Genomic DNA, 11,751 nt, shown 5'->3' on the forward strand with positions numbered 1-11,751 from the left:
GCTATCAAAGATAGGGACATGCAGATATCCTCTCTTTGTTCTACCAATAATATTATCCCTTATCAATGTGAAGGAGCAGAGGAAATTTAATAACACTTAAATAAAAACTGCTCTTTGAATACTATGGAAATAAAAAGCTGAATGAAATCCCAGGGAGCATTCATCTGCAAATACTCAAAGCTTGTTTTTTGCTTTTAAATCAGTTAAATATTGGATCAAGTAAGACCTCTGAGCTAGATTGAATTGCATGTGGTTACGTGATCCCTATTGCATTAGGAAGGATTTTAAAAGGCACAAAAAAGCTATTCTGCTTCTCCCATTGGCAGTTATGTGTGTATTATGTGTGCATAGAATCATACACCACAGTTTATTTCTCTGTGCTCAAGAACATGCTTTAGCTATTAAAACCAAAAAAAATAAGAGTGCTCAAAAAGGAACACCAAAGTTATTGGTCTGTTTCTACTTGTCTTTTTTACTCAGATGACAACTGAATTTTTCATTTTAACAGTCATAAGATAATAACAATACAATGCATTTGAAATTTTGAAAGAGAAGTAAAAGCCAGGTAAGCCATTATCTTTTCCCCCAAGTCCTTGAAACATCTCAAAAAAATAAAAGGGTGCTCAAATCCTACTGATAAAAAGCAACATAAGGTTTGTTAGAGAATGTTAGAGAATGAAGGGACTGAACTCTGGACAATGCCCCTAGAATTAAACTGTATTGATGTAACTCTGGAAAATGCCCCTAGAATTAAATTTGTCTGATGTAACTCTGGAAAATGCCCCTAGAATTAAACTTGTCTTATGTAACTCTGGAAAATGCCCCTAGAATTAAACTTTACTGATGTAGGAGTACATCTAGGTGCTTCTAATGATTCCATAAGTTTACCTATGATAACTCTGGTATTTTTGTGGCTTCATGTTTGTCTTTGTGCTTAAGTGATGGTTTGATCCATGAGTTTGGTACCCTCCTGTGCCAGGTCATAGAAGAATCTGGGTTTTGGTATTGGAAATGAATTTATGGAATGTTTTAACTGCATCCAAGAGCACCCAAATTTTGGACTGCTTTTGTGCTGACAGAAGACATCGTATTTTAATTGAATTTGGGATAACATTAGTGATTTATCTATGTTTTTCACTTTATATTGACTATGGAACATGAAGCATTGTGATTGTTGAAAAAGCAGTTAGCTCTAAGTGCCATTTCTGTGTTTCTCAGTGCTGTTGGCAAGGCTTGATGCCTGACAGTCAGTATGTTTATTTGGCTGATCCTCCACACTCCCCTGCACAGTCATGGTCATCTAGTGACACGGGTGGGATTACAGATATGGGCAGCAAGTGATGCAGGCAGGAGAGACACACAAGTGGGATAATGGGGTCGTGCTGCTGGGGATCTAAAGGGAAATAGTCACCAGGCTCTCTTGGTTCCTCTGTGGAGGAAGACCTAGGCAATGAAACAAATGAAACTTGCTGCTCATGTTGAATTTCTCTCCAGCTGCAAACGCCTTGAGGCAAAGTGTCTGGTGTGAGTGTTGCCTTTGATTTCTTCTCGATTCAGTCTGTTCTTTCTCCATGAGGGGAAGCAGGAGTGCCTCCAGCTTGTACTGAGATGTTAGAGTTGGAGGTGTAGTGTCAAATGTGGCCAAGCTGCGTTTTCACAGGCATACCTTACAGAGTGGAATGTGCCACAGCTAAAAGTTTTTAGGTGCAAAAGAAATAGGCAGTTTATACCCTGCTGGTGTTGCAGCAGGAAAAGTGAATTTGCTGCAGTGATTTGAGGTGTTAACTCTGCCAAATACACAACGGTACCCTCAGGTCATGAGCTAAGACCTTCTTTCTGCTCAGGTACAGAATTAAGAGTGAAAGTTAATTCGGCTTCATTTTGGAGATGGCTGCAGGAGCCTGGGCGTGCTGGGCAGGAGCAGAGGGGATGTTTGAATGTTTGCTGCGGGCTTGGCGCCGGGCGAGGCAGCGGCGTGGAGGCACCGACAGCTCTTTTTTATTTTTTTATTTTTTTATTTTTTTCTGGGAAATTTGGTGCGCGCTTGGGTTTGGAAATTCTCCGAGCGACCTCAGCAAAGCGTTTTGATTCCTTAAGGGCGAGCAAAGGCAGCACAACTCAGTTTGGAACGTCATCATCCAGCGCGGGAACATCTGTTTGGCGGGAATATCTGCCTGGCGGGAATATCTAGCTGGCGGGAATATCTGGCCGGCATATCTATCTGGGGGGAATGTCTAGCTGGTGAGAATATATAACTGGCGGGAATATCTGTTTGGCGAGAATATCTGGTGGGAATATCTATCTGCCGAGAATATTTATTTGGCGGTAATATCTGGCGGGAATACCTGGCGCGAGTATCTGGCGGGAATATCTATCTGCCGGGAATATCTGGCGGGAATATCTGTCTGGCGGGAGTATCTATCTGGTGGGAATATCTAGCTGGGAGGAATATCTGTTTGGCGGGAATATATATCTGCCTGGAATATCTATCTGGCGGGAACATCTATCTGGTGAGAATATCTAGCTGGCGGGAATATCTATCTGGTGAGAATATCTAGCTGGCGGGAATATCTGTCTGGCGGAAGTATCTAGCTGGTGGGAATATGTAGCTGGCGGGAATATCTGTTTGGCGGGAATATCTGGCGGGAGTATCTGGCGGGAATATCTATCTGGCGGGAATATCTAGCTGGTGGGAATATGTAGCTGGCGGGCACATCTGTTTGGCGGGAATGTCTGGCGGGCATATCTGTCCGGCGGGAGTGTGCGGCGGGAATATCTGGCGGGAAGCCGGCGGGCAGCAGGCTGGGCGTTACCCGGGCGCGGGGAGCGAGGCGGGGGCAGCCGCCGGCGCGGAGCGGGGCGCAGTGCGGGGCGCAGTGCGGGCGGCGGCCGCCAGGGGCCGGCGGCGGGCCGGGAGCGCGGCCCGGGAGCGGCGGCAGCGCCGGGCGGCGGCTGCGGAGCAACAGGGCCGGGGCTCGCAGCTCCCGCAGCGCCCGGGGCGCCGTGCCGCGGGCTGGAGCGGCTCTCTGCCACCTCTCTTGGCTCCCGCTCCGCGTTCCGGCCGCACAACAAGTGGATGGAGCGGGCGGGCGGCTGAGCCCCGCACGGAGCCGCCAGCCCGTCCTGCCGGACAGCCAGCGCCGCTTCCCGGAGCGGGCGTCGCGCCGCCGCTCGCACGCACAGCGCCTTCGCTGTTCCCTCCGGGAGCCCGAGCCGCGCTCGCCGCCGTGCCGGCGAGGAGGGGCAGCAATAACTCGCCAACCTGCGCGCACTGACCGCGGCCACCTGGCGCTGTGGCCGGCACAGCCTCCCCAGGGCGGCTGCCACCGCTCCTTGCACCGGCGGGGACAGCGCTGCTGCTGCTCTGCCGAGCATCGGTGAGTGTAGCGGCGCTTTCGGGACCTTCTTCTGCATGACACGTAGGTACGGTTTTAAAAATAGCGTCATTTAATAGATCGCGCTCACCTTCTCTCGTGTGTTAATAGATGTGGCTGTAAATGAGGCTTCTGTTTGGAAGGGGGGTGTGGGGGGCTGTGTGTTTTTGTGTGTGTGCTTGCATGTAGATGTTGCTTCAGTGCACCTGCGGTTGTTTTCTTGACATATCACGGTATTTTCACTTGGCTGGGCATTGTACGTGCCTGTTTCCAAATTAAATCCGGGAAGATGTTCATTGTGATCGAAACACAATTCTGCTGTAGATTAAAACGTAGCATTCCCGCACCTGATGTGTTTCTGCAAATACAACAAGAGCTGTTCGTGTAGATGCATTTATTCTTTAATGTTTCACATGGATATATGTAGGTGTATTTCTCACATACGTGCTGAAAGACCTGAATGCATTGTGTGTGTTGCAGTATTTTTATTGCTGTTTATATGTGCTGGTGTTTCAGAAGCATGCATATGTTTGTGTATGGATGCAAGTGCTTATATGGGTGGGGATTTTTTATCTGTCTCTATATATGTGTGACATGCCCACCCACATCCTTGCCCACAGAGTCGTTCAAAATCTCTGTGCATGTGATGTGGGTGTGTGTGTAATGTAGAAGTGTGAATAGTGTGGGCAGGAGAAGATTTGAATGCCATGGTAATAGATGACACAGTTTCATTTGATCGGTGTGACCTTTTAGGAAAACAATCCAATATTTTCCCTCTTTGTTTTGTTTATTTTTGTGTGTTTGTGCATGTGCCTCAGGTTAAGTGCTTCTTCTGCATGACCATGACCAAAGGGTGACCCATCCACTCCCCTGTGTCCTATGGGGACCTCAGAGCCAGTTTCTCAGTCTTCATCTCCTCCTCCTCCTCCTCCACTCCTCCTCCTCCTCTTACCACTGCTGCTGATGGCCTGGGTGCTGCTCCCAGGTTTGAGACATTGTTGACAGGCTGAAGAAAGGATTTGCAAAGACCTCCTCACTGTGTAAACGAAGTGATGGCTGGAATTAACTTCAACTCTCCAAGTAAAGACATTAAACAGCAAGTTTGCTAGGCCAAAGCATCACCAGGAACAAAATATGAGGAAAGAGACTATTTGCATTTGGTTTCAATGAAGAGCTAAAACCATCTGTGGAGAGCAGGTACCTTTTGGTTTGCATATTGTTTTTTTCCTGAGGAATGCGGCCTTTATAGCCCGCGAGGCAGTCATGATTCTGATCAGGTAGAGCTGCAGGAGATAAATGAAAATAAAGGGGCTTGGTGGATGGAAGAACAAGGTCTCAGCTGTCCTCTGGTTCACTTTGAGAATTTCATCTTTTCTCGTTAGCAGAACAGCAGAGAGAAGGGCAAGAAAATGCGGCTGTGCGCTTTCCCAAAGCTCGGCCTCGCCCTCACAGCCGCGCTGCCGCGCCCGCTGCCCTGCAGGCGCAGATGGCTCTGAGCGTCCCGCAGAACTGGAGGTGACCCGGTAGACAGAACCAAACCTCGTTGCAGCGGCCAGAGCGGACAAGAGCCAGCGGGATGGAGGTGGCCATGGTGAGCGCCGACAGCTCGGGGTGCAACACGCACCTGCCCTACGGCTTCGCGGCCCAGGCGCGGGCGCGCGAGCGGGAGCGGCTGGCGCAGTCGCGGGCGGCGGCGGCGGCGGCGGTGGCGGCGGCCACGGCGGCCGTGGAGGCCGGGGCGGCCGGCGGAGGGGGGCCCTACCACCACTACCACCAGGAGCAGGGCCGCGGGGCCTCCTCGGCGCAGCCGCGCCGCCAGGGCGGCAGGAGGAGGAAGAGGGGCAAAAGGAGGAGCCGCCACCTGGGGGGCAGGGAGTGCGGGGCCTCCTTCCCCTGCTCGGAGCTGCTGCCGCTCGGCGGCTCCGAGGAGAGGATCCTGAAGGACTTGAGCGAGGAGGAGGAGGAGGAGGAGGAGGAGGACGACGAGGATGAGGAAGAAGGAAAGCTCTACTACAGCGACGAGTATGGGGAGGATGAGTTTTCCTACTCGGAGGGGCCGCCCGACGACGGCGGAGGCGCCGGGGGTTACGGCGCCGTGCGCTACAGCGAGTACGAGTGCTGCGAGCGCGTGGTGATCAACGTGTCGGGGCTGCGCTTCGAGACCCAGCTGAAAACCCTGGCTCAGTTCCCAGAGACGCTGCTGGGGGACCCAGCCAAGCGGGGCAGGTACTTCGATCCTCTCAGGAACGAGTACTTCTTCGACAGGAACCGGCCCAGCTTCGATGCCATCCTCTACTACTACCAGAGCGGGGGCCGGCTGAAGAGGCCGGTCAACGTGCCCTTCGACATCTTCTCTGAGGAGGTGAAGTTCTACCAGCTCGGGGAGGAGGCCATGCTCAAGTTCAGGGAGGATGAAGGTTTTGTCAAAGAGGAGGAGGAGAAGGTTTTGCCGGAGAACGAGTTCAAGAGGCAGGTTTGGCTGCTGTTCGAGTACCCGGAAAGCTCCAGCCCGGCCAGAGGCATCGCCATCGTCTCCGTCTTGGTCATCTTGATCTCCATCGTCATCTTTTGTCTGGAGACTTTGCCAGAGTTCAGAGATGACAAAGAATTCGTCATGTCCCTGAGCTTAGGGAAGGGGCTTTCCAACGAGTCCCTCCGCCTGGAGGCCGGGGAGCACACCATCTTCAACGACCCCTTCTTCATCGTAGAGACCGTGTGCATCATCTGGTTCTCCTTCGAGTTCACGGTGCGCTGCTTCGCGTGCCCCAGCAAAGCCCACTTCTTCAAGAACGTCATGAACATCATCGACATCGTGTCCATCTTGCCTTACTTTATCACGCTGGGCACGGACCTGGCGCAGGAGCAGGGCAGCCAGCAGGCCATGTCCTTCGCCATCCTGCGCATCATCCGCCTGGTCCGCGTCTTCCGCATCTTCAAGCTCTCCAGGCACTCCAAGGGTTTGCAGATCCTGGGCCACACGCTCAGGGCCAGCATGAGGGAGCTGGGCCTCCTCATCTTTTTCCTTTTCATCGGGGTCATTTTGTTTTCCAGCGCTGTTTACTTCGCGGAAGCTGACGAGCCTGCCACCCATTTCCAAAGCATCCCGGATGCCTTTTGGTGGGCTGTGGTGACCATGACTACAGTCGGTTATGGGGACATGAAACCCATAACTGTGGGTGGGAAAATAGTCGGGTCCCTGTGTGCCATTGCAGGAGTGTTAACCATTGCTTTACCAGTGCCAGTGATTGTCTCCAATTTTAACTATTTCTACCACAGAGAAACTGAGAACGAGGAGCACACGCAGATGATGCAAAATGCGGTCAGCTGCCCTTACCTCCCTACAAATTTACTGAAGAAGTTTAGAAGCTCGTCGTCTTCATCCACGGAGGATAAATCAGAGTATTTGGAGATGGAGGAAGGAGTTAAAGAATCTCTTTGTGTAAAGGAGACTAAAAGCCAGGACACGGGGAATAGCAGTGAGTCAGAGAAGAAAAACTGTGTAAATTCAAATTCTGTGGAAACTGATGTGTAATTTTGAGCGTTTCCAAATACATTTATGCATTAAAGAGTGCAGTGAAAATAATGAAATATGCAAACAAGAGTCTGCAGCATACAGTAGTATGCCGTTTAGTGGTTAAATACAAATAAAAGGCATTGCTAAACACCTATTACATATCAAATAAGTGGTACAACTTGAGGAAAGGATTGCTAGATCTGATACATTTTCAGACTTTATATTTTTATTAGAATGCAAGTGTTTTGCACATGAGGCTAAAAAATTTATTAAGACCAAGTCAGTTTTAAAGTGGGTGCATGAACTGTCGACATCACTAATAACAGCTCTGTGGTAAAAGTTGGCATTCAGAGGTATTTACTATGTAAGAAACAATGAAGTTTGGTAGTCATTTATCTATTTATCAGTGCTTTAATAGCAGCTACCATAAATCATTGGATACCATAGTCATTGTTTTTCAAATGGTAAATTTATTGTAAAAAGATATTCTACAGAAGATAGATCTAAATTTTTTTTTTTCTTGAAATCTATAATGCTTGTTTTTAACTGGAAATTTACTTTGAAAAGGCTGTTGACCCTCCAGAAATTGTTTATTTTTATAACTCTCTTTGGAGGCATTGCAGCATTTGTTGTCTAATAATGAAAGAAATGAAGTAAGAGAATTGTTAAACCTGGTCTGACTGCAGAGGCAAAATGACTGGAATGCTCTTTTGCACTACTTTATATGCTGGAGATATATTGAAAGAGACTTCATACTGTGAATGTTTACTAATGTAATAGTTCAATGACAATCATTGGAAGAGTGAATTCTGCATCATATTTTATTGTTTCTTCTTTCTCTGTGATGCTGATGGCACAACAGCTGACATTACATTAATTCCATACTCTTTTTAATTCTGAATATCTGTGATCTGGAAAAGGATTGTGAAGTAAAATTTTCTAATCAAATTTATTTGAAATTGGTGTTTTCTACTGATGCCCTCAAGAAGTACCAACCTAATTTATATCTTTTTTTTTTTTCTGCTTAATTTAGCATTCAGAAGCTGTGATTAGTACATGCACTTTGCCAGTGTTGAGGAAATTCTGTGTATGGGAGGAGAAGGTAGAACTAATAAGATACTCAGTTGTTACAGTGCTGACAATTGAGGATTGCTAACTTTTAATAATGTGCTATTATTGGTGCTGCATTTTCCCTTGAGCACAGCTTTCACCCATGTATATTTGAGGCAACGTTTAAGATCTAAAAGAGGCATTTTGGGCTTCAAAATGAAGGTATTGGGTCCCATGGAGTCCTTGTGAAAACATTCCATGGTTTCTTTTCACCGATTCTTGGGCCAGCTCTGTTTTACTATGTGTCAAAACCTCCCATTGCCCTTCCTAGGAGGTTCAGGTAGGTAAAGATCACCTGGCTTGAGTGTATTCCAGAGTCCAGAATGAGATAACTAAGATATTGCTGCATACAACATAAATAATAGATTCAGAACAAGGTTTTTTTCAGACTTGCCATTACCAAGGGAAGGCACAATTAAACTCTGACTTTCTGTAGAGGCACTATGGAACATTCCAGATGATAAAACTTGAACCAAATTGGCATATGCACTTTAAGGTCTGGGACAGGCTGTTATGGGAGAAAAAAGGTCTTACCAATACCACAGAATCACAATATTCATTTAAAGCTAAGTGGAGAGTTTTTGCAGGGGGAAGAACTTGTTAGTGACAACAACAACAACAAAAGCACTCGGAATTGGGCATCCATGATACTACACATGATCCATCAGATAAGTCTTGTTTGCTGAATCCAGTGGCACCAAACAGAGCTGCAGACATAGGCTTCTCTTGAATGGTTGGGTTTTGCCTTCATGGTTTTTCCTGTGAGTCTCTTCGAAAAGTTTCTCTGCTTGTCTTCTTTTGCATTGCAGAAAAATAAAAAAAAAAGAAAAAAAAAAAAAAAAGACACACACAAAAGACTGCATTGTGCTGAGCCCTGCTTCAAAATGTGTGTTTAAGTGTCTGATTCCTAATTTAAAAACATGCAACAGGCTTCACTGTATTTTGGGTGTGAAGCATTAAAAAGAGCTCCTTTTTATTGTGGTGGTCTTAATTCCAACTGTGTTTTGAATGAAGTGACTCAGTAATTTTATACATGGGCATTTGCCAGAATTTAATATTGCATTTCACTCCAGCTCACCTGAGTTAAATGTGCTAAATATTTTTTTTTTTTTCTGCAGTTAATTCTGTAACTGGAAGTATTTCTTTCACAGATAGCAGTTAATGGCCTAAAGGGCATGAGGTTTCTCTTCCTGAATGGTTTGGTACCAGTTCTGTCTGACACCAGGGACCATTTAGTGCCTGGGACCATGGCAACGAGTTAGGAGTGAAAGAAATACTGACTAGGTAAAAAAAGAACTTAGAGAAAATAAGTAGTGTGTGTTTGACTGGTTGAAAGAGGAGGTTGTTCATAAGAGGTGGGATTTCAGACCTCTAATGGAAATAAGAAAACTCTTTGAATCACTTTTAAAATACATTGTGGGTGTGTCAGCCCTACACACAGTGAATAAACCTCTGCACTTTGTCATGATAAATAAGAGCTGTAGTGCTCAGTTTGGTGGAACATTTTGAATCACAGAAAGAATTGTACATTCCAGAATGGAAACAAATAGCTCTGCTTGGGTTCATAATTTGATTATTCAACTATCTATTGGTCCAGTCACAATATAGTTTTAACATGCCAAAGTCCTACCACTAACAGGCTGCAACCCAAAGATCCCAAGTGCTTTACAAGAAATAGAAATTTGTGTTTAAGTGTTACTTTGGTTGGAATACTGTGCCAGAGAAACCCTCTAATTGAGCTGTTCTTGCTCCACGTGACTACTCCTGCTTCTGTCAGACCTTTCCCAGTGATACTGAACTCTAAGAAAAATAATTTTATTGTGACTTAGGCATTTTACATTTTAAATCAGAGTGGTGAAATGCATTCCCAATGTAACTGATGTGAATGGATTTACACTGGGTATCATTTTAGTTCTACTAATGTAGTTCAAATGATTTCACATTGACATACATTTCAGCTAAAAATAATGCAAAATGAGATATTTCAGGTTTGCTTGCAATGGTGAAAAAATTTGGAGGAGTTCCATTAGAATTCATGGAAACACAGCAGCACCAAATCTGATTTCAAATATAGTCTGATACTTAACAGTGTGCTGGCATTTATTTAAAGAATTTCCTAAGTATTTTTATAGCAATCTTAAGTGCCAAGGCCAGCCTCATAAGAAGAGAGTTTTGCCAGCTGAAGCATTAGATTTAATGGCTGACTCCAGAGATCCATAAATTTTTTCTTTATTGCATTTCTCATGTTACATTGATTCATTGAAAACATCAGCCTGGATGCTGAACTTTGTACCAGAAGTGCTGTGTAACTCAGACTGAAGGTTTTCAGTGTTCAGCTGAGCTTGCTAGAATGATTCCACAAGAGGCTAATTCCCTTTGATGGAAAATATAATTTGTTTGCATTTGAAGGAGAATTCTTCTGCTTACATAGGTTTTTGTGTGTAGAGTCCACCTCTGTGGTGGTAATGCAGAATAAATTTGGGATAAAAAGTTCCACTGTGATCGTGATTGCATCTAATTCATGACAATAGTGTCCTTGGTGTTTGGGGGTACTTACAGGCATTCTAGTGGTCATAAAAATTGGGATTTGAGTGTGTTTTCAGTCTGTGAAGCTTTTCCAATAGCTTTGGAATGTGAAAATGATTTTGCATAACACGGGTGTAGGAAGAGTTTGGGATCAGGCCATAACCTTGATAAAGGATCTTGTAACTCCTGACATGGAAGATTCCTGTCAAGTTTGCTTTCAGGTGTTGAGAGTCATTTGACTTGGGATGTGAAAATTCACTGCTGAGCTGCCAAGAACATGAGGTACTTCATATTTGCATAAGTGTAGGATAAATGCACTATGGAAAACCAGCAAAATATCAGAAAGTCTTTTCCATTTGTACTTTCTGGCCATCCTGGATGCATACAGCTAATTCTGAATACCAATTAATTTTTAGCATAATCATTAAATTTTATAGCTAATCCTCATATTAAATATAATCTATCCATTGTGTCACTTGAATTCCTCTATTTTTTACTGGTTCTTTATTACTTTTTACTGTCATTGCACCGAGTTATAAATACATAAGTAAATAATTTTAAAATTTTAATTAATTGACATGAGAGAGTAAGAAATAAAAACAAATATTAAAAACTCCCCAACTGTAATATCCAGTATATAAGTTACATACTTTTCTTATCATTAAATACTCTAAATAACAGAATAACTCCTGTAGATGAGGCAGGGTATACACTTTCCTCAGTCTGCTATAACTGAGTGATCAAATGCTTCAGATTTTGCAGTGAATAAGATCTTGTTAAAGTATGATTTATCATATTTTTGCACCTCCATTTGAAACAAATGCTTGTAAAAAATTGGCACTTTTTTGTAAAAATGAACATTCCTTCTTTCTACAGAGACCATCTAATGTGGACAAAGTGATTGACAGGTTAATTCTGGGTTAAAATGCATAAATATTTTGTACCTGACACCCAGGTACTCTACATATTGCTGCCATGCTTTGTGTGTGTTCAGAATTCTGACAAAATTAATTCTGAAGGAAAACTCATTAAAGCATTATGTACTGAGATGGCTGAACTAATTCTCATTTTTAATCCTTTTCTGTACAATTACAATGTGCCTTGAGACCTTTTTCTGCAACAGGCCCTTTGGAAAATAAATGCATAACAAGGAAAGAAGAGAAAGCTTAGCTTATAAAATATACTAACTGAGGGAAAGTAGGTAAGTAAAAACTTCTTTTATTTCCC

General features: G+C 44.7%; 1 protein-coding gene across 1 annotated transcript; it reads left to right on the top strand.

Moving 5' to 3' along the window:
- Positions 1–3,165: 3,165 nt before the first annotated feature.
- Positions 3,166–8,677, top strand: KCNA4 (potassium voltage-gated channel subfamily A member 4). Its single transcript, XM_056492827.1, has 2 exons — positions 3,166–3,377; positions 4,193–8,677. Exon 2 carries the CDS (start codon positions 4,951–4,953, stop codon positions 6,904–6,906), a length of 1,956 nt encoding a protein of 651 aa, XP_056348802.1. The 5' UTR covers positions 3,166–3,377; positions 4,193–4,950; the 3' UTR covers positions 6,907–8,677.
- The last annotated feature ends 3,074 nt before the right edge of the window (positions 8,678–11,751 follow it).

The sequence above is a fragment of the Oenanthe melanoleuca genome, chromosome 5, assembly GCF_029582105.1.
Source record: "Oenanthe melanoleuca isolate GR-GAL-2019-014 chromosome 5, OMel1.0, whole genome shotgun sequence".
Taxonomy (NCBI): domain Eukaryota; kingdom Metazoa; phylum Chordata; class Aves; order Passeriformes; family Muscicapidae; genus Oenanthe; species Oenanthe melanoleuca.